This window comes from Sceloporus occidentalis, unplaced genomic scaffold (assembly GCF_023333645.1).
Source record: "Sceloporus occidentalis isolate IW3139 unplaced genomic scaffold, rSceOcc1.0.p SCAF_3, whole genome shotgun sequence".
Lineage (NCBI taxonomy): Eukaryota > Metazoa > Chordata > Lepidosauria > Squamata > Phrynosomatidae > Sceloporus > Sceloporus occidentalis.
Genome location: NW_028316983.1, coordinates 65,004,310 through 65,026,990, shown reverse-complemented (window position 1 = coordinate 65,026,990; position 22,681 = coordinate 65,004,310). Strand labels below are relative to the sequence as shown.

Here is a 22,681-nt window from a genome sequence, read left to right as displayed (position 1 = left end):
AGGCCTGAGATAACACCTCTCTAGGGACTTTATCACACTACCAAGACTTTATAACACTGCCACACTATTTACCGTTATTGTACCATACTGACGGGAGCATATCATGCTCCCGTCAATATCACGCAATAAAATTAAGATTTTCACACAATGGCGCAGTTATCGTGTGATTATCCTGTAAATAAAGAGGCATTGTAGCCTCTTTATTAATCTTGTGAATAAAAATGCCTCTTTATTCATGGGATAATAGCGCGAAAACCATGATGTTGTGAAACACCGTGTGAAAATCTTAGAGTTATTGTGCAATATTGACAGGAGCATATTGCTATGCTCTTGTCTTTTTTTTGGTAGTGTGATAAAGTCCTAGGAAACTCTCTAGGTCCTCCAGCACAACTCTATAGTCAACACCTGCCAAAAGTTGACCATAAAATTGCAGTGGAGGATCTGCAAATACCTAGAGAAGTGTTCTCTATCTAGGAATCTCTAAGTCCTCGAGTACAATTCTATGGTGAAAAGTTGACCATAGAATTGCAACGGAGGACCTGCAAAATATTCTCTCTAGGAATCTCTAGGTCCTCCAGCACAACGTCTGGTGGACAGTGACCATGGAGTTGCACTGGAAGACCTAGAAATTCCTAGAGAGAACATATTAATTAAATCCATGAATAATCAATTCCACAAAAGTCAACACCACAGATGTGGAGGGTCAACTGTACTTCATGATTCAGTGAGCTTCCTGCTCTCCTCCTCCTCCTCTCCCAGGCAGAGGTGGCTGCTCCAGGCACCCTCCTCATCATGTTTCCCTTTCCCTCCAGGACTAAAGAAGTTTGGGAAGCATCAGAGGAGGATCAGGGTCTCCAAGTCTTACACACCCCTTGAGCAACTCTTGTCCCTCACTCCGAGGCTATGTGCTCTACAGTTTGAGAACCACTGCTTCAAAGGAAGCCGATGTAAAGCATATTGTAGTAATCCAAAATGGGATGTAACTATGGCATATGGCCAGGTGTGATGCCTCAGGGGATGGGCACAGTTGCACACTAGTCTTAACTATGCACTACACTTCTGGCCACAGCCGATACCTGAGCTTCCATGCTAACCTGCTTTAGCATAAAGACATAAAAGATTAAAAAGCAACTCTGAGTTGTGCTGTGAAGAAGAAATTCTCACAGAAGCTTCTGTAAAAACTATTTTCATGAAAGCTTATACTGTATTAGAAATCTCTTCTTCCTAAGTCTCAAAGGTGTTACTGGATCCCTTTGTGTGTGTGTATGTTTGTTTTTTTTAAATGTATGTGACAATTGTTTGACTTTGCCATCTAGTGGTGAGAAAGGAAGACCTGTTTGCCTCTCTGTAAAAGAATCTATTTTTCTGTCTGTTGCTTGGATTTTCTCAACTAGACTATGGAGTTTATCACACGCGAGGGATCCTGTGCAAAAACTAGATTTAAAGTGAAAACCCCCTGCAAAAGCAGATTTATTATCAGATGATGTCCGCTTTAACCCAACATTAACCTGGACAGAAAGTAGAAATGATAAACAAAAGTGCAACTGACATCGCTCTTAAGGTGCATTAGCGCGACATTAACCTGGCTAGAAAGTAGACAAAACATGATTCTTTTTACTTCCAGAAAATCCCTAAAGTAAAAAGAATTGCATTTTGTCAACATTTTAGCCAGTTTAATGTTGTGTTAACTCCGATGTGTCTGAAAATCAGCCATGCTTTTGTGTGTCTTCTTAGGTTTTTTTCTTTCCGGGTTTAAAATCCTGTTTTAAATCCAGTTTCTTCATGGGATGCCTCCCGTGTGACAAACTCATGCCAGTATGTGAATTTGACTATTTTGAAATACTGACAGAGGTGCCTTGTCTTACAGAGGATACTGTGGTGATTCTAAATAAAATCTTAGAAAATCAGATCTGTAAAGTTTTCAAACATTTACTTTTGTACTTCTTGCAAATATTGCATAAAAGCTAGAAATGTCCCAAGCTATGGATACAAACTGTTGGTGTGCTTTCACTGAGGATGTTATACACAGTACATTTTATGCCAATTTTATGCCAATTTTTTCATGGTTGTAACTAGATAGTAGGACTTGCAAACACGTGCATTATTTCTGCAGTTTATGTAGATGAGTGAGCTTTGTATCTCTTGTAGTTTTGATTTACATGTTGCAGCTACACTCTTAAGAAAAATCTGAACATTTATTTGCTCAGTTTGTTCTAGAATTCATTTTAACATTACTGTATAGTCTTTTGCACACATCTTTTTCTAGTGTAGTGTATGTGCCACACATAAGGTTGTACAAGTGAAAATTGGAGTGTGCTCATACACTTTTAGCAGTTGTGTAGAAGAGGAAATTTCATCAGGTGTTGTTACATGACTCCATGACAAGCAACACCTTCTGAAATTCCGTTTTCTACACAACTATTAAAGGCACAGGAGCCCTCTCCAGTTTTTCATCAGACAACTCTATATGATGTCCATCATTGTAACAAATTCTAATTCCACATCCAAGTAGGGTACATAAATTTTACTGATATGGCTGCTATTCAATTAGATTAATCAACAGATTTATATCCTTAGTTTTAAAAAGTGCCCCATGTTAGTTAGGCAGCAGACATCTATGATCTTAAGTACAATTATATACAAAAATCTCCACAAATACATGCACAGACTTGCAATTGCTATTTTTTCAAGTGTCTTACCTGGTCACTTTCACTGCCCAGAATCTGCTAAAGGAAATAGAAGCTGGTCAAGATACTGGACTTCTGATGAGTTCAGAAATTAAGTGTTTTTCCTTTTAAAAACCATGCCAACTTCTCACAGAAAAAAAGATGGAGTAAAAGCGGCAGGATCATTTGTAGAAGTAATATTTTCTTTCTTGCTATGCATTATTTTGAACTGCTAGATCAGCTATAATAGTGTTCTAGGCTGCATCAATAGACATTTACTGTCCAGATCATCAATGATAATGGCATGGGTAGTGTGCTTCAGCCAGAACACATCTAATTCTGTGAAATTTAGGAAATGTATCAATATAATAGAATGTGTCCGGTAACAAACGATGAAGGATCTTGAATCCCAGTTGTACATGGAAAGATTGAAAGAGTCAGGTTTGGTTATGCCTAGACTTAATAAGCGATATGATAGTAATTTTTTAAATATCTGAAGAGATGTTACATAAATTTGGGGGGAGGGAGTCATTGTCTTGTGATCCAAAGTCTAGGAACCAAACCAGTGTCTTCAAATTACAAAAAAACAAACAAATTGATTTTCACAAAACATTAAGAATTTCTTGACACTATGTATAAACTGTCCAACAGACTGCCTTGGAAGGTAGCAAATTCTTTGTGAGAGATTCAAAGGAAAGGCTGGACAGTGAACTATTCAGAGGAGCTGTAATAGTTTGTTAGATTGGTAAAGGGCTGGACCAGATTACCTTTGAGATTATTTCTAACTATGAATTATATTTATCACGGACCATCTTGAATTTTGTTGATGTTATCGGCCATCACGTTAACTTTGACTTACAGCAAATCTATGAATGAGAGATCTGCATGAGCCCCAGTCATCAACTGCCCTGTTCAAGTCTTGGCAAACTCAGGGCTGTAACTTCCATAAGTAAACCAATTGACCTGTAATGGGATCTTCCTTTTTTTCCTACTTCCTTTTACTTTACTGAGCATTACCATCTATTCAAGTGAGTCACAGCATGTAATGATATATCCAACAGCCTCATTTTAGGCATATTGGCTTCTAGTGAGAGTTCAGGCTTGATCTGCTCTAGGACCAATTCATTTGTATTTTTGGCAGTCCATGGTACAGGAACTCTCCTCCAGCACCACATTTCCTGAAAGGTGTTGAGCCTACATTTATAGGTTGTAGAAATTATATCTGATAGACATGCGAATCTCTTGCCTAAACTGAATTTTATATGGTGGAAATCGTGAGGAGGATTGAATACTACTTCTATAAGCTAACATTATACATACAGTATGTGACACTAACTTATCTAAGCTTTCTCAATTAGCATTTTCCAAGGTAAGCCAATATAGCTCTCCAGTCTCTGTTGAATTAGTCCACCCAACTGAAATGATATTCAGGTCTTGATTGTAAAATATCTCATACATAATTCCTAAATAAAAAAAAAAATCAAAATTTGTTTCCTTATTAATATAGATAGTGTGAAGTGTACATTGACCTATTCCACTAAAGCCCTTGCAACTGTAACAGCGTCCTAATTTGAAAGTGGATAAGCTTCTGGTCATTAGAAAAGTAATCTGAACTACTCAGATAAAACACTGATCCTGAGAAATTACCAATGAAGGGCTTAGATGAGCGTCCATTGCTCCTGAAAAAAGGTCTTTCACTGTTGGTGGCTATGGGAATTTACTACTTAACCCACTGCTTTTCCACCAGGTGTGAGGCTCTGGCTAAGCTTCCATAGCCACCAAACATGAAGATATGACTTCCCAAATACAAGTGTTAATATTAAGAGTAGGAGCTTTCCCTTGTAATGTACCAATGTAAAGACATCCTCCTGTCCTATTGCTTTGACCACCAACTACAAGGCCTCCTAGATGTCCTCAAAGTACCTATGTGAGATATGTAACTCCTCTGGACATTACACCTCTTTATTTACTGCTGTCACCACAGACACCTTTTTCTGAATCCAGGCTTTCTAATATAAAGTGTTCTCAGAAGCCAAAAGCATGTAAATACAAAAACCATACTTGTACTAACAGAGGTTTAACCAAACAAAACAGATTAATCATTTAATACATTTAGAGCACAGCTCACATTCTGTCACACACTCCACTCATAGCTAATTCAGACACTTAAACACTACTCATTAATTCCTAAAGCTGACTGACATTCTTAACCCCAATCCTCACTTTACTCACTTCTTTGTTCCTTCTTCTATGTACCCTTACAAAACTCTATCAATTCACCAACCTTATTCAAATCCACAGACATTCCACCAAACAGCATTAGCTCTCAGCTTTCCATTCTCTCATCACCTTCCCAACAGCTCCTTACCATATTACCTCTAAAAAGGGTTGAGTCTCCCTTATCCACAATTCCAAATCTAAAATATTCCAAAAACCAAAACTTTTTTCATGCCTGGCTGAGAGAGTGACATGTTTGTTTTCTGAGGGTCCAATGTACACAAACACAAACTTTGTGTACATGCACAAAATTATTTTTAAAAATGGTATAAGTTACCTTCAGGCTATGCGTATGAGTTATATATGAAACATAAATTAATTTTGTGTTAAGACTTGGGTCCCGTCTCCAGGATAGTTCATGTACGTATCAGCAAATACAAGTATTCCCAAATCTGAAAAAATCCAAAACACCTCTGGTCCCAAGCATTTTGGGGGAAACTCAGCCTGTATATCGCAAGATAACATTTCACACTTGAAGGTCCATGACATAACAGTGGCAGCTCCACTGGCAACAGACCTGCCGCCACCAGAGTCCAGTCTTTATCCTGCCAGCTCTCCTACCTGTTCCAGGTGTGGGAGGTAGAATTTCCTGGCAGAAACTGCTAAATCAGCTTCATGGGTCTGAATCTGTTTGGATTCTGAAATAGTTGTCTCCCAAAGACTGTAGATGTTCCACAGATACAGAAACAGACGGAGCAACCTCGCAATGGTAGCTGCAGCAGGATGATGTTACTTGCCTCTCCTCTGTAGGTGTTCTAGGGGCTGTAGAAAGTGCTGAAATGTTCCAGGCCGCACCAGAGTCTTCTGTCAACAATCCTGTCTGCTTCAGGGTAGATGGAACTTTCTGGCACAAACTGCCAAGTCTGCTTTGTGGGCCTGACTTCATCCTAAGAGACTTCATCATGTAAGTTTTTTAGGATTTCATTTATGGTCATATAGAGGGTATCACAAAAGAATTATTTGCCTTGAGCGTCCTTTTCTGTTATCCACTTTGTTCCATGAGTTGTACTAGAATTGTACTTTACTGCTGATGTGCCTTTTTAATCTCTTCTCTGATATTTGGGAGAAAGCTTCAGATCTTGCATGACTTTTGCCTGAATGGTGCAGAGTGTCACAAGTATATTGTGATAACTTCTCCAACCAGCAAGCCATCTGCCCTTCCATGAAAATCATGGAAGTTCATGATAACTATGGAAACAATACAATGAACTATCATTAGTCCATCAGGTAAATTTACCCCAGGAGGAAATTTCAGATGTGCCTTGAATTTTACAACAGTCTAGAGTTCTTTATGGGCAAAACTATATTTATGCTCACCTTTTTAAAGCAGTATTTTAAGTATATATGCTACTACTCTTTCCTGATATTCTGACTTTGGAGATGAGATCAAGGAGCTCCAATATGTATTTCACTGGCACTGATATCTGGATCCAGTATGAAAGGCAGTGCTGGATCTAGATGAGACAAATTAAGCATAGATGGATATCTTTTAATATATTTAATTTTTTTACTCAAAAGAAAAGCATTTGATGTACATTTTGTCTTTTTGTGTGTTTGTAATTTGGGTTATAAGTATATGTATGTATGTATATGTGTATGTGTGTGTGTGTGTGTGTGTGTGTGTGTGTGTATATATAGTTATTTGTATACATAATTACTTTGTATAAATCATGTAGTATGGGAAAAAACATTTTTAGAACACTCTCTCCAGTTCTTAAAAGTCTCATGTTGCTTTCTGGTCTAGTAGACTAACATCCTTTTAAAAAAATATTGTTTTTATTAAATATATCCACGTATTAATCACATACATGTTTGATTATCTTTCTAACAATGCCTCAAACTTTACATTGACTCCTATTGTACATTACCACAATGTTAAACTTTCATTATTTAGTAATGAGATATACCATCTAATATGATCCTTTAACCTTCTTGCCTACAAGTAGCCTAACATCCTTAATGCCTCTGAGATCTCATGCCAAGCACACTGTTGGTGCTGGTACACTTGCTTCAAGGGACTGTCGTCTCCTAAATTAGATGTGTTCATGCTAGGTGCACCCAAAAGCCAATAAAACATACAGGTTTGGAGGATCAAACCTGTGTAGAAAGGTGTGTGTGGCAATACTTTGCAAAACAAGCACACTCATAAGTGTCTTCATACTACATATACATTGTCTAGCTACTAATGTGTCCTATTTTCATTGATTGGTGCTTATACATAAGTCAGTCTTTCATTGACTGCTGTTTATACAGTAGGACCCCCACATTTGCTGCGGTTAGAGACACTGGAGCCTCATGAAAGTGGAAAACCAGCCAATGTAGTATACCCTAAGAGATGGGGGGGAAATCCAGAGAGAGGTAGATGTTTTTGATCCTTTGACATTCTTGAGCTCTATTCAGGAGACAGCTTTGAGATCTAATAGACAATTCCCAGAATTCCATAGCACTGAGCCATGGCAGTTTAAGTGGTGTCACACTGGATTATTTCTGCAGTGCAGATGCAGCCTAGGTGGCCCAGCAGGAAATCAGCATGGTGTGAAACATCCATCATCTTTCTATATAGTAATTGAAAATGTTGGACATAGCACTCAGTAACTAGACATAAAACCTTCTGGATATTTGCTTAAATGAAGCTTTTAAAGCACAGTGGAAGTGAGTAGTCATGACAGTAGACTTTGACCACAACAGAATGTTTTAAATGGTCATTCAGTAAGCATCTTTAAATTTCCCTGGCTCACATTCACTTGCTCAGATGAATGTAATAGTAGTTCTTATGACAATGGTAGCTGGCCCTCAATTAATGCCCATTAAAGGAAAATGGTGATGAAAGTGAATAGGCAATTAGACCAGATGTTTTAGACTTGACTTTGGCTAGTACTTATTAGTCTGGGAAAAGGTAACTAGGAAGCTCTGTGTTCAGAGATGATTTCTTTCAACTTTATGGGTATCCTGGAGACGAAAGAGAGGTCACAAGAGGACCAGTTAAAGAACTTTTATTTAAATGTTTAATTGGTTACTGAATTTGACCTTTTCTGTAAGTAGCTCTTATGCTAACAACTGAAAAGCAGGTTACAAAGCTAGGATTGAATTATGGAGAAATGTAAGAAACTCATTATACATAATCCTAGACAACAGATGGTACAAGGAAGAATTAATTGTTCTATTTGGTTACTGCTTCTATTTTAAAATAATCCTAATTTTAAATGCAGATTATAGGAAATACATAATAGCTACACCAATATAGCAACTGCTACATCAAACTGTGGATCCCTGGCTTATCCTTTAAGGCCACTGTAGCCAAAGAGACTTGTGGCATGTTGCATCTATTTAAGCAGACTCAATAAACACCTGGGCCACAATAAATGGGAGTTTTTCGGGTACCACAAGACCTTTTGGAGAATGTTACTTTAGCTCAGTGCAGGTTAGGCTACAAATAACTTTTGAGACTGTATCCTGTTTATATAAATGTCTAAAAATGGGGTTGTGGGGGTGCCGAAGGGTGTCATTTGTGGGAGTTTGAATGTTTAGTCCTTCACCAGCCATCCCATCAGCTGCTGGTGAAGAGCGGCTCTTTTCTCTAGGGTTTAGGGGAATGGGACTTTCTAGGATGGACCCACACAACGCATGAACTGACCTTTGTCACACAGAGTCCAATTCACATTGTAGTGTCCCTTGCTTTATAGGGGCTTCTGTGGCCCTAGTTGTCGCCTCCTGGTTGGCCTTAGACAGATCTACATTTTTTGCCTCCAAGTCCTCATTTCTGCGCTTTAAGTCCTCTAGCTCCAGGGCTTGGCTCTCAGTTGTGTCTTGGCCCCATTCCCACTGGGCTATAAATCGAATCAAGAATCAGATTATAGGAACATTGTTCCCATTTGAACTTGTGTTCAATCCTTGTTTAAGGAAAATTGTTCCCATTTGAATCTGTGTTCGATCCAACTTTGATCGATTTCTCTAGCTAAAAACCGAATCAGCGGTGGATAACCTGGGTTATCCTTACATCACTTTTCCAGAGGTTTTATTATTATTATTTTTGCAGCTGCCGTGTCAGATCCATAGCAAATTAAAGGGAACGACAAGGGTGTCCGAATTGGGGGAGGAACAATGTTCAAGGGGCTGTCCCTGGGGGTGTCACCAGCTCTGTTCTCTTTCCTGGCATTCCCAGTGCCATTTCCCCCCGTTCGCGTAGCCTTTCCTCGGTGGTGTGTAAAACTTTTTTTTTTAAAAAAGAAGAAATTTAAACTGGTTTTTTTGGACAGGGAGGGAAAAAGGAAGGAAAAAGGAGAAGGGATATGGAGGAAGGGAGGCTGGCGAAAACTTTTTGTGAGTGGAAAGGAAAAAGAGAGAGAGAGAAAAACTCCAAAGTCCTGAACGTTTCTCCTGCATCCAGCCTTGTTTCCTTTTTTGAGACAGACAAGGGGTGGCTGGCTGCTGCATACTGGGGTGGTTTGAACAAGAAGGGTCCCTCTGCTCAGGGTCCTTTATGGGTTTTAATGATATCCTTAAGGTCCTGAATCATACTCATTTATCCCTGCAGAGCAGACCAGAATCTCCAACCTGCAAGGACATCCTTGGAAGGCCCAAAAAACAACTTCTCCTTATATCGCTTGGAGTATCCAACCCTAAGCATTTCTAAGGGATCTGGAGTGTGGAACTTCTCCACATCCCATGGATTGCTTCCCTTCTGGGCAAGCCACCTCACTAACCCTTTATCTTCCATGGTCTCTTGAAAAAAGTCCTTGTGAATTCCAATACAGGGTTAGTGGATGGGAAGAACCACAATTGGATTCCCAAAAGGAGATGATGAGGGAACCCTGCAGGGAAACATCCCATTCGCACCGGACAGACCTGGGAAGAGAGAGAACAACCCCAAGGGGGCTGTTTTAGAAACAAGAGACTGGGGGTGTCTCAATGCGTTCTGTTTATATTAACCTTTATTTTCATAAGAGCACTGCAACTTGCTCCCACCAGATCAGCCTAGTCCTGGGGAACATACCGGGACTTTTGGAATTTGAATTGAACTAGCTAACTTCACAAAAGATTCCACTTGGCAGTAGCTAAGTCTTGGTTTCTTAACAGGGAGGGAAACTGGCCACTCTCTCCCTCCGCTTTCTGCCAGTCCTCCGAAGCACAGAGGACAATGGCCAAAACTCTTCTTTATCTGCTCTCCTGAGACAGAAAAACTGCTCTCAGGGGTGCAAAAAAAGGGTCTTGCCTCCAAGATCTTTTCTTTTCCTGGAACCTGGCTCTTTGAAGGCTTCCAAGGTAAAATTCCCTTGAGAACTGGCCTCAAAAATCAGGGTTTGGAAGACCCTCTGAGTCCGTGAGGGGGAGAACGAACGCAAATGAACTTTATGGAGGGAAGAGGGCCTCAACTGATTTTCTACCAGCTCAAGGAGAGGAACTGGTGCTGCTCTACTCTGGGGCCACAGACCTCTGCTTCTTTAGGCTCCTACTCAACACCACTCCAAATCAAATATACCACCTTGTGGGGTGTCATTAGTGGGGCATCCTCCCCAATCTCCAAAACAACATTTTCCTATTCTGTTAGAGCTTTCTTTTTACGTTGTTCAACCTTTTGAGCTTCCTCAAGGGAGCCTCTTTTCCTTAAATTCTTTTCTAACTAAACTCTCCTGTTTGGTTCAGCCTTAGAGCCTCTTTGCTCAACGTTTCAGTCTCCTTTTTATATGCTCCCTCGTGGAGCTTCCTTATGTGCTGCCTGATGGAGCTTCCTTATGTTTTCCTATCTTATGCAAGGACTTCTGGTTTCACGAAGGAGACATCTCTCCCACTGTACCTGCCTGTATTCAACCAAGGCTGCGTCTAACACTTTGCGGCAGTTGTGGGTTTTGGATTAATGTGGGGAGAGCGGGAGGGAGCATGTTCTCATTTCCCAGTCCATGACAGTGAAAGAAACAGGTTGTCAGGATGTGCTCTGACGTCACACCCAGGGGTGATTGAACACTCGCCACTGGGATGCTCGCGACAAGCCAGCCCACAAGGCGTCCAACCAAAGGATGAAATGGGGTCAGGCAACCCAAGATAGCCCTTAGCCCTTATGGCCAGTCACACAAGAACAACCACAAACTTTCCTATTTATTCGCTGTGTCTGCACCTCTTCTAAATCCCTGTACTCTCTATGTCCAGGATCCAGGCACGTTGATTGCGCAGTTGAAGTATCTAGACCTCAGGGGAGATTTCTAATTGCCAATGCTTTCTCCACCAATTCGTAGCCAAAAATCTATGTAGGAGAATTTTACTTTAGCTCAGAGTGGATTAGGCTACAAATAATCTTTGAGACCATTTCCCTTTTGTATATGGAAAGAAAGAAGAATTGGACCAGAGGAATTATGCAGAGGCAGAATTCTTATAATTAAATGTTTCTTTTATTTGGGGAAAATCACACGACATGTTACTAACACATATTCATAAAAGGCTCAGGAAATCAGGGGTTAGCTTAAAAAAGACTTGGGGGCTGAACTAACGGCAATACTTACACAAGACTTGCTTCTGGATCCAATTGGTTGAGGTGGTGTGGGACTCAGTCATTCTGCGAGCACTGAGTGAATGACCAGGCTGGAGCTAATTCAGAGAGCATAGTGACAAAATGTCCTCATGAACTCCAAACTAGCACACTAAGCAAGGGTTTCAAGGACCTTATATAGGCCAAATCTAGCCTTTGGGCAAAAGTGATTGCACATCTATGGGTGAAGTCATAGTCTGGCAACAATATTCAAAGTGGGAATGGGTGCTTGATTAAGCCCATCAGGCTCATCCAGTGAGACAGCCTTCTGATAATGTATGTGTTTAATGTTCCATTTAGCAACTCCCAAACTACTTGGGCTTGTCCTAGGGCAGTGGTGGCGAACCTATGGCACGAGTGCCAGAAGTGGCACTCAGAGCCCTCTCTGTGGGCACACACGTCATCACCTTCAGCACAGAGTTTGCCAGAGTTTATTACTAGAACATCAGAGGGACATGGCACTTTGCGATAAATAAGTGGATTTTGGGTTGCAGTTTGGGCACTCAGTCTCTGAAACGTTTGCCATCACTGTCCTAGGGGTATTGTTCCTAAAAGTTCCCATTAGGCTGGCCTCACCTGGGTGTAGTGTGCACATGTCCCCTGGCCTTGGGTATTATGGTGGACTACATTACAGAGTCCATCTGGGGTCATGTGGAAAATTGCACACACCAAAATCAGAATTATTCCATTTGTGGTAACAGAAAACATGAGGAAAGCTTAAATTCTCTACCCATATGCAGTGGTCCCCAGTTTGAATCAGGATCCAGACCCTTACTTGTGAGAACAATAGAGGTTAAGCTTCTTGCTATGTAATTAACAAGTCATTACACATTTTAGCCCGTGACTGTACAGAAGCTGGTTACAGTTCCTTGCTGCTCACAGAAAGTTCCTTCGCACATGTTGTTGTTGTTGTGGTGTGCCTTCAAGTTGTTTCTGACTTATGGTACCCTAAGATGAAGCTATCACAGGGTTTTCTTGGCATGATTTACTCAGAGGACATTTGCCTTTGCTTTCCTATGAGGCTGAAAGTGTGGCTTGTTCAAGGTCACCCAGTTGGTTTCCATGGCCAAGCAGGGATTTGAACCTTGGTCTCCAAATGTGTAGTGCAGCACTCAAACCATTACACCATGCTGGTTTTTTGTACGTCTACAGAGAAAATATCTTCTGTACAGTACTATTACTTTTCATGGAAAGAGCTGAGCTGTACCCCTGAAAGCAGAATCCAGGACTGAGCCCTGACGGACTAGCTTTATCAGATCCAAATTAATATAAATTAACAAATGCTTTAGTTCCAAATTATCACAGCTTCACTTGTTTTACATTTTGACTCCTGAGCTGTTTAGCTATTTTTTTTAAAAAAAAGAAGATACTCCAGTTTTAGATAACAGATACAAGAAGTGCCTTTTAGTTCATATCTTTCCACATTATTCCTTCAGAGAGCAAAAGGCTTCCATTATTCTGTGCTATTATTGATCTGCAGTGGTACTGCACGATTTTATAATCCTATGAAAATGACAGGAGGCAACAGGATGAGCAATATTTCAAATATAGGAACCTCTAGTGCTTTAATCACCAGATGGACAGTACACTTTATCAACTAAAATTTATTGTCTTCAGGAGAAGCACGTATTTCATTTGTACAGGAATAAAATGATCTTAGTCACAGACATTGATGGGCTGCTCACCTCTATTGTTAGTGTGGCTACAGAGGAACTATAAAAGATGCTGGAAAGGCACACACTGTCATTGCAGCAAGAGTTTCACTGTAGTTCCACTAGCAAGAAGAGGGACTCCAAGAGATCAGCTTTACTATACCTTAGTAGAAAGTCAAATAGTAAGTACTCTGCATGTAGTGCCTTTTACATTGGTTTCTTTTGGATGATATTCTTTTAATTAGTATTTATTTGGTATTACAAATATATTCCATAGTGGACAAAATCCGCAGTTATAGGATTTGACAAATGGAACCGCCTCTTAGTTTCAGTATATGATCTGTATCTGCACATTTTTTGAAAAACAGTTGTACTTCAAAATTGCAATATATGCTTTGCTGTTCCTAAAACATATGGTTTTATAGACACATATTATACCATGGATTTTTATGTAGTATTTAAACCCAAGTTAATATGGCATAAATATATTTATGGGAAGAATACTGTACTTTGAATATTTTTTTTAAATGGGATTTTTCTGATACTTCATATTGATATTTTTTATCTTTATAAAATAAAGTTACAATGGAATTCTATTTGACCTTTAATATATTGATATGTTGCAATTCATAAGGTGACTGTCATTTTTAATTGTTTGTGTTTGACAGTTAACAGGGCAAAGATTAATCTTTTTAAAATAGATCGATTTGCTACTATGATTTAATTATTCTAGCTGTTATTCCACTGAAATATAGTATACTATAGTTGTATTTCAACATCTCCCATTTCATCTCTTTGAAAAGTTTACAAGAATGAAGATGCTCTTGTCCCAAAGATATCTACAGATGGTGAAAGTTTTGTTCATTTTTTTCCTTGCTTGCTTTGCAACATGCCAAGAATCTGAAAAGTAAGACATATTTTAAAATACAATTTTGATAGGAATTATTTGAATGTGATGAATTTTCCATTGCTTTGCCTTTGGGATGCAAACTTTACTGATAAATGACAGCACAAAATGTTACAGAACATATAGGTGATGCAGTTGTAGAAGTACCAAATTCTTTATTGCATTAGGGCAAATATTACTGCCAAAATTTACTGAATTTTGAGTTTTCCAGAGTTGTTCACAATCTCACACAAGTTCTGCATACTAGTTCTATTTGAAAGCAAATCCAAAATTCACTAGAGTGTGTATTTTGAGAGGGGGTGGATGAAGAAGAAGGGATAGTAAAATTATGTGTTAGCAAGGGATACTAAAGTTCATGGGGCAGGGGGGGACCCATTAACAGTAACATCTATACATACTTACTTGGAAGCATCCTTCTGAATTAAGTGAAACATATTCCAGAATAGGTGTGCGTAGACTTATAGTGCATGTCTGTACATGTCTATCTGGAGCTCAGTTCCAATTAATTCATCAAAACTCCCTCCTAGATCAGTGTGAAGAATCAAGCAGCCTTAAATAATTAAATCCAAGCAAAGGTGAAGAAAGAGGCTTTGGACAGTGACTGAGAAGATAATGGTGTATTCCCATTGGGTTCACAGGGTGTGTGTCAGTTTTTGAAATAATGAATGCATGTACCAGATCTTATATAGCTCAATAGTGGTCTGTGTATTTCCCCAGACATATCATGCGATGCTTGTGCAAGTAGGTAGATAATGCCAGACATTTCACGAAGGCTGAGCACTGAATCTTAAGACTGAATCTAGAGTAAGCTTTGAGTAGTCAAAGCTTTTTGCATACTTCTAGGAAACTTGGAATATATTTCTGCAGCTCAACAGCATTTGCTTCTCAAATTTCAGCAAAAGATCACTGACAGAACATCAGTTCATGAGTGATAGAGGGAAGGCTCTTCAAGAATTAAAGCGACTAATGTGGCTTCAGAATCTCATGATGGGAGTGCACACAGCCAGTGACAGAGGGCACATAGCCCGGTCACGTTTTATGTGGACCTCACCAAAGAACCCAGATCTCTCTGACTTCTACAACAGCATGGGGAAGGAAGAGATGCCAAACATGATAAGACAACTCTTGTTGGGACGGCTGGAAGAGTCACCTTTGGGTGTACTGAGGAAAGAAAATGTGTTGCAATATTTGAAGAATGTAAAAGATAGGCAGGATATGGAAGATTTTGCTGATTTATTTGAAGCTGAAGATCAAGCTGTCAAGAGAGATCTCAGTACTCAAACATAGATCTCTTCATCTAACCTCTTGCAGTCTGTCTGTTACTTGAAATACACACAGGTATTTTGAGGGTGAACAAAAATAAAGGTTAACTATTAACTATGAAGAAAATATGCATGTTTGTTCCATTTACTACTCATTAGCATTAAGAGCCAGAACATTTCCCTCATACTCTGTTTTAAGAATTCACATATACGGATTATAATTTTTCCTTCTGGATAACCTAGGAATTCCATAACTGTTAGCATACAAACCAGGGATGCACAATAATCATTATTGCTACTTCGCTCTTCTTCACATTTGTTGAATAATTTGATTGTTTTGTATATTCTGAATATCAAAATATGCTTGCATGTTTTGTTGGGTGAAGGTAGAATATCCTGTTCTGATTATTTTATCCTCTACCTGTATAACTTTTTCCACTTTATCCCTTAAAGTGAAGCCAGGGATAACAAGAGTGCACAGTTAATTCACTACTACACAGGAGCAATGCTAAACAAATCACAATACTGTACAGGCTGACCTAACCATAATAAAAGTATCAGTGGTAGAACATGCTCTTCTCTTGAGCATTTCTCAGATTCAGTGTATAATCACTGAACAGATTACAGAACTGACTTCATGGTGGTGCTTTCCAGAACCAGACCATGCAGTCTGGGGGCAATCAGAAACAGCAGATTATTCAAGCTCTGTGCCTATGTATCAGTTATAAAGCCAGCCTGCCGATCTCTGTTTAGGGGGACTTCATCTGGGTGTCATTTTTCTTGATTTTTAATTGCAAATATTTTTATATTCTTCCTGAGGAATCCCTGAAGACTATCCAGACGGAGGATAAATATAATACTTTTTTTTGTTATGGATAAGGGTATGGAGAGTGGTTTCTCAATCTGCAACCTATTTCAGATCTAAACTATGTCAGACTCATACAGAAAACTCTGAATAATTATATCCTAAAGACACTTATTAAGGAGTGATTTCCATTGAAAATAGTGGAAATAACCTAAAGGGCACAAACATTAAAAATCTATCTAATGTAAAGTAAAGTAATGTAAATGCTAAATATATACACTCTTCAAGTACAAATGCAGTGTTGATACAGCTTTTTTCCCCAGGTCAACAGAAATGTCAAGTTTCATTTAGTATGAATGTATCAGTTCTGTTAAAACCACCATCTGATGGTTAAATGCAGATACATATGTACTGTACTACACATTTCACACAGTGAACTATTTTAAACAAGGCCGGCATTCTCAGTCTCATATGCTTTTTGCATGGAATATATCAGTGTTGTACTTTGTTTACTGTAACCATCTAAATAAAAATAAAGCAAGATTATATTTTGTTAATGGCTGCATGTGTTTAAAGGAAATGAAAGTTATTATTAAAATGATCTTGAAAAAAAATAACACTGGATGCCTTTGGCTTTGACAAAGACAATGGGAGTGCTCCTAGACTTGGCAGTCCAGATGTCAAATCAGGTAAATGCGATGGTCAGGAGCACTTGTTATCAGCTTCAGCTGATATGCCAGCTGCGTTCTTTCCTGGAACTGGGGGACCTGGAAACTGTGGTACATGTGCTGGTAACCTCACCACGTGACTTCTGCAATGTGCTCTACATGGGGTTACCCTTGTGCCTAGTCCAGAAACTTCAATTAGTTCAAAATATGGCAGCCAAGATGGTCACTGGATAAACCAGAAGTGACCACATAACACCTATTTTAAAATCACTTCAGTGGCTGACTTAGTATACACTAATAGTACAGTACAAGGTATTGGTAATGACCTTTAAAACCTTAAATGGCTTGGATCCAATCTATCTACAGGATTGCCTCCTTCCATATAACCCACCCCGCACACTCAGGTCCTCTGGGAAGAATTTGCTGCAACCTATAAAGACCAGGTTGACTGCAACCACCCATAGGACATTTTCTTCAACCACTCGGATTATGGAACGGCCTGCCAGAGTAGATTCATCAGATTACCAGCTTGGACAGCTTTAAAAAGGCCATTAAAACAGATCTCCTCAGGCAGGCCTTTCCTGAGTAGCAAACCCGGCCACCAATTGAATCCATCATCTTAATGAGCACTTTGTAACCCCATTCGCCCATGTCTGATTATTTTAATGTATTGTTTTAATGATCATTGAGTTTAATTGATGTTTTAGGGGAGGGAGGGAATGATTGGTATATTGGGGACTGTATGCTTTCTTTTAAACTGTAAGCTGCCTCAATTGTCTTTTTGACAGGGGGCAGGATAAAAATAAAGCTTTTTAAAATTATTTTTCTTAATGCCTTCCACAGCCATGAACAAATCATAATCTCCACAGTAATATCATAGTGTAAGTTGATTTAGAACCAGAAATGGATTCTTCATCCAAGTGCCACATTTCAATCCAGAATGTTAGTAACTGTATGATTATTAACTCCTGGGAGCTCCCAGCATATACCATATATACTCAACTATAAGTCAACCTCATATACAAGTTGAGAGCACATTTTGGGGCCAAAATTATGGATTTTGACATGACCCATGGATAAGTCGAGGGTAAAACTTAGGGGCATGTAAGAAAGGATCTAAAGGATGAAGCAAAGGAAAACGATGCAAAAGAACTTACAAAATTCCAGCTGACATAACTGTTTGTGCTCACGCTAAAGGCTGAAAAGAGGGAGGTCAGTGCTTCCAGGACAGATAACACTCTTGTCTTTCACCAGGGAATAGTTCCTGTTTTTTTTAAAATAATAGTTAAGATACAATACTTACATTGACTCATGGACAAGTCGACTAAGGTTTTTGGGTCAAATTTTTGACTTAAATTTCTAGACTTATACATGAGTATATACAGTAGTTCTGTTTAACTTCAAAAGAGGTAACATGTCCAATATGAAGAACTGATAAAATGAAGTTGAAAAGTAAAAATGTCAAATCTCCTGATGTTTCAGATCTATTCATAATCACATTTATAGAAGTTGAGGTAGAATTTGTATTCCATGTCAAGAAGAAGAAAAGTATGGCAACCTTCTCACCAGCATGAGATAAAAATGGTTTATTTGAGAAACTGAAAATCTTTACAGGAATTACGAAGGAGATTGCAGAGAAGCTGAATGAATTCTATGGAGAGAGAAGCTGAAACAGGACAGGAGAGGAAGTCTGAGACCTTGCTGACAAATGATCAAATGGCATCCCCCTTCTGGAAATTGGCATACTGTAGTGGTTTGAGTGTTGGATTCTGGAAAACCAGAGGTTGAAATCTATGGAAACCTCCAGGGTGATTTTAGGCAAATCATACCATCTCATGATTAGAGGAAGGCAATGCCAAATCTCCTCTGAATAACAACCTAGCCAAGAAAATCCCATAATAATGTTGTTATACATCTAGGGGTAGCCATGTTGGCCATGTAGCAAATCCAATAACTTCCAAACAATGGTCCGGTACAGACGGGCCCTTTGCGGCGCGCCCATGATGTGCTAGGGTAGCTCAGGGGTGGGGTGTGCACACACCCCGCAACCCTAGCACATTATGGTCGCGCCGCAGCTGTGCGGCACAATCCAGATGGTGCACGCAGCGATGACGTGCCAGCAGCGTTGCGTCCAAACAGCACTGTGCTGCTGGCACGTCATCGCACCGTTGCTGGTGCTTTGGCGTGGTGCAAGTGCACCGCAGAAAAGAAGTCGCTTCTGTGTGTTCCTTTCTTGCTGCGCAGAAGCGCCGCACAATTTGGTTGCTACGGCACTGCTGCAGAGCAAGGAGAGGTGCCTCCCTGGCGCCTTTTTGGTGTACTGTACCGCACCCATGACACCTTTATTGGAGCAACCAAAATGCACAATTACATGTTGCAAGCTTTCAAAGTCACACTAGCTTCTTTATCAGGCAAACAGGAGAAAGAAATTGAAGATGTTAGTCATAGGCCTGCATTTTCTGTTTCTGGTCTTAGTTCAGATGGTAGGGAAGGCTATCTGCAGCGTGGAACTTGCCCTCGCCCTTTTCTTGACCATGCAGTTACTGGTAGATTTTCAAAATCAAGGAAATTTAATGTCCATTTGCACTTCAAAGAAGATGCTTTCTTGGAATCCAGCATGTCTGCTTCCTTTGTGAAGCCACAGGCTCCTATGTAAGTAGAGAACGCTGAATTTCTCAAGAAGTCTTCATGCTTTGCATCAGGAAAACTTCAGGTGGTGAAGAGGCAAAACATGCCAATCAGTGCCAATATTAGGGAAAAAATGGCTTTACCTTTGTTGGAGGCAGAAGCCCCAGATGTCAAAGTCCCAATGCACTGACTCTCTCTTCTCCTGTGAGGGATAAAATGCGGTATCTTGAAATCCAAAAAACATCTAGGGGTAGGTAGTGTTGTTATACATTGGTGTTGACTTCAAGGCACATGACAATCCACTTTCTTAAGTAACTCAGAAGTGAAACTGATGTTCTAACTAAAATATGCAGCATGTCTCTAACATCAGCCAGATATAAGCAAACTGAGGCTGACCAATGTAACACCAATTTTCAGAAAGGGATCCAAGGGGAATCCTGGCAACTAGAGACTATTTGGCTTTTTAGATAAATTAGTGGAAAATGCTATTAATAATAAAATTGTGAAGCAGAAGGGCAAGTCTTACTGAAAAAGAATCAACATAGCTTTTGAAAAGGTAATTTCTGTCACATAAACCTTTCAGAGCTCTTTGAAAATGTCAGTAAACATATAGACAAGAGTGATCTAGTCGACAAAGTTTACAACACTAAAGACTCCTGACCAAACTTTGCAGCAAGAGAATTGCAAGTTCTCTTACAGATCAAAAACTAATTAAAGGACGAGAAGCAAAGCACAGCAGGAAATGTCCAGTTCTTGCAGTGGAGGAATGTGGACATTGGGGGTCACTCAGGGATCTGTATCAAGTCTGGTACTTTTAACTTCTTAAACATTCTGAAATTATGGGTGAGGAGTAAGGTAGCCATGATTGCTGATGACATTATATTATTCAGAGTGGTAAGAACAAAACCAGATTGCAAAAAGCTCCAAAATTGGGAGAACAGGCAGTAAAATGAAATTCAATGTGAGTACACGTAAAGTGATGCATACACAGCAAAGCAAAACAATCTCCATAAACACTCATGATATTTGATCTGGCAGCAACTAATGAAGAAAGAGATTACCGTAGGCATTAGACTGAAGGCAATGCCATGCCAAAGTGAAGCTGCTGTTTAAAAAGGCAAACGCCATACTGGCCATAATTAGAAAAGGAATGGAAAATTAAACTGTCAATGTCATACTGTCTTTATATGAAAACATGGAGAAGTCACATCTGGAAAAGCATATACAGTTCAGGTCACTCCACCTGAAAAGGATATTGCAAAGGTGAGGAAAGTGGAGAAAAAGGTCAATCAAAATGATCAAGGAACTAGAGCAACTTCCCTGCAAGGAAAGGTATATGTCCAAGACAGTCTAGCTCAGTAAAAGAGGCAAATGAGGGGAGAAAAGACAGACAGTGTAGAAAAAGTACATAGGAAGAAGCTTTTCAACCAGAAGCATTTAAGGGCAGTCTGTAGAGCCCCTAGCAGATTCATTTCAGCACATGCTACTGGATGCAGCCCACAGAAATATATGCTAGATAAATCTGGCAAAAGGTTGCTTCTTCACATGTTCTCAGCCTCAGGAGAAGGCAATGGCAAACCTTCTCTGAACAAATCTTGCTTCGCCTTATGGTTGCCATAAATCAGAAATGGCTTGAAGGCACACACAACAACAACAACAAATGGTTGTTTCTAAAGCATTACTCATGATTGTAAAATAATTTGGGTTACATTCTAATAAAAACTCTGGGTGTTTTAGCTTTCATTTTTGTGCATTTATGCATAATAATAATAATAACAACAATAATGTAATAATGATGCTACTTTATCAGAGGTCTGATCTCTTAAATTTTGAAATGAGTGGACATTAATTTCCAGATTGAAACAGTGTAAGCGAGTACCCGCTTTCCACAAAAAAGCTTTGATTTCCCTTTATAGTTACAATCCTGCATTTCAAAGAATCAGAGCTGGACGAAACATCAAGGGCCATCCAGCCCAACCCCATTCTGCCATGCAGGAACTCACAGCCAAAGCATCCCCAACAGATGGCCATCAGCCTCTATTTAAAAACCTCCAAAGAAGTCCCTCCTAATGTTGAGGTGGAATCGCTTTTCCTGTAGTTTGAATCCATTGCTCTGGGTCTTATTCTGTGGAGCAGAAGAGCCAAGGCAATTAAAGCGGTCACAAACAGACTGTGCAGAATACTTACTCCTTTAGCATGTATATTTCTATACCGCTTCATAGTCAACTCTGCACTCTCTAAGCCAATGATACTTTGGTCTTGTGGGTTTTGGGACTTCAGCTCCCAGAAGCCATAGCCAGCTTGGCCAATGGTAGCTGAAGTCCCAAACATCTAGAGGCCGGAAATATGGCAACCACTGCCCTAAGCAGTTTACAGTCTGTAAGTCAATTGCCCCAACAAGCTGGGTATTCATTTTACCAACATAGGAAAGGACAGAAGGCTGAGTTACCACATTACCACACGACACTCTTATAATGCTGCTATTCCACCTGTGCTGCTCTGCGTATCTCCTGTTGCATTCTTACCGTTTAAAGAGGGGCATTTAAGGATCCTCAACCAGAGGGTTCTTCGGCCTCAATGAACTACAAGATCCTGAACAGGAGGCAGCCAGAGCAGTTAAAGTCGAACAGCAGCAGCACTTATAATAAGAGTGTGGGACGTACTAAAACAAATGACAGCACTTGCCCATAGGAAAGCCATACTTGCCCACAGATAATCATTGGAGAATCCTCGCCCATAGGGATACATCTCCAATATTTCCCTATGGGCAAGGATTCACCTATGGGCCAGTCATTCCCAGGGTTTCCCTATGGGCCAGTCATTCCCAGGGTTTCCCTATGGGCCAGTCATTCCCAGGGTTTCCCTATGGGCCAGTCATTCCCAGGGTTTCCCTATGGGCCAGTCATTCCCAGGGTTTCCCTATGGGCCAGTCATTCCCAGGGTTTCCCTATGGGCCAGTCATTCCCAGGGTTTCCCTATGGGCCAGTCATTCCCAGGGTTTCCCTATGGGCCAGCCATTCCCAGGGTTTCCCTATGGGCCAGTCATTCCCAGTGTTTCCCTATGGGCCAGTCATTCCCAGTGTTTCCCTATGGGCCAGTCATTCCCAGGGTTTCCCTATGGGCCAGCCATTCCCAGTGTTTCCCTATGGGCAAGTTCTGTCATTTGCTTTAGCATGTCGCTAAAGAGTGCAGCGCAGTCATCTAGTTGGAGCTGCGTGGGACGGTTCGAACTAGCAACCTTGAGGCTGCAGTACCTGCGTTCAACCGCTGCGCCACCCGGACTCCTGTCTTCCGCC

The 22,681-nt window shown here is 40.1% G+C and overlaps 1 protein-coding gene across 1 annotated transcript; it reads left to right on the top strand.

Moving 5' to 3' along the window:
- Positions 1-5,703: 5,703 nt before the first annotated feature.
- LOC149316076 (parathyroid hormone 4-like) lies at positions 5,704-15,313 on the top strand. The gene is made up of 3 exons (XM_089518609.1): positions 5,704-5,847; positions 13,919-14,022; positions 14,919-15,313. Exons 2-3 carry the CDS (start codon positions 13,928-13,930, stop codon positions 15,307-15,309), a joined length of 486 nt encoding a protein of 161 aa, XP_089374735.1. The 5' UTR covers positions 5,704-5,847; positions 13,919-13,927; the 3' UTR covers positions 15,310-15,313.
- Positions 15,314-22,681: the final 7,368 nt, after the last annotated feature.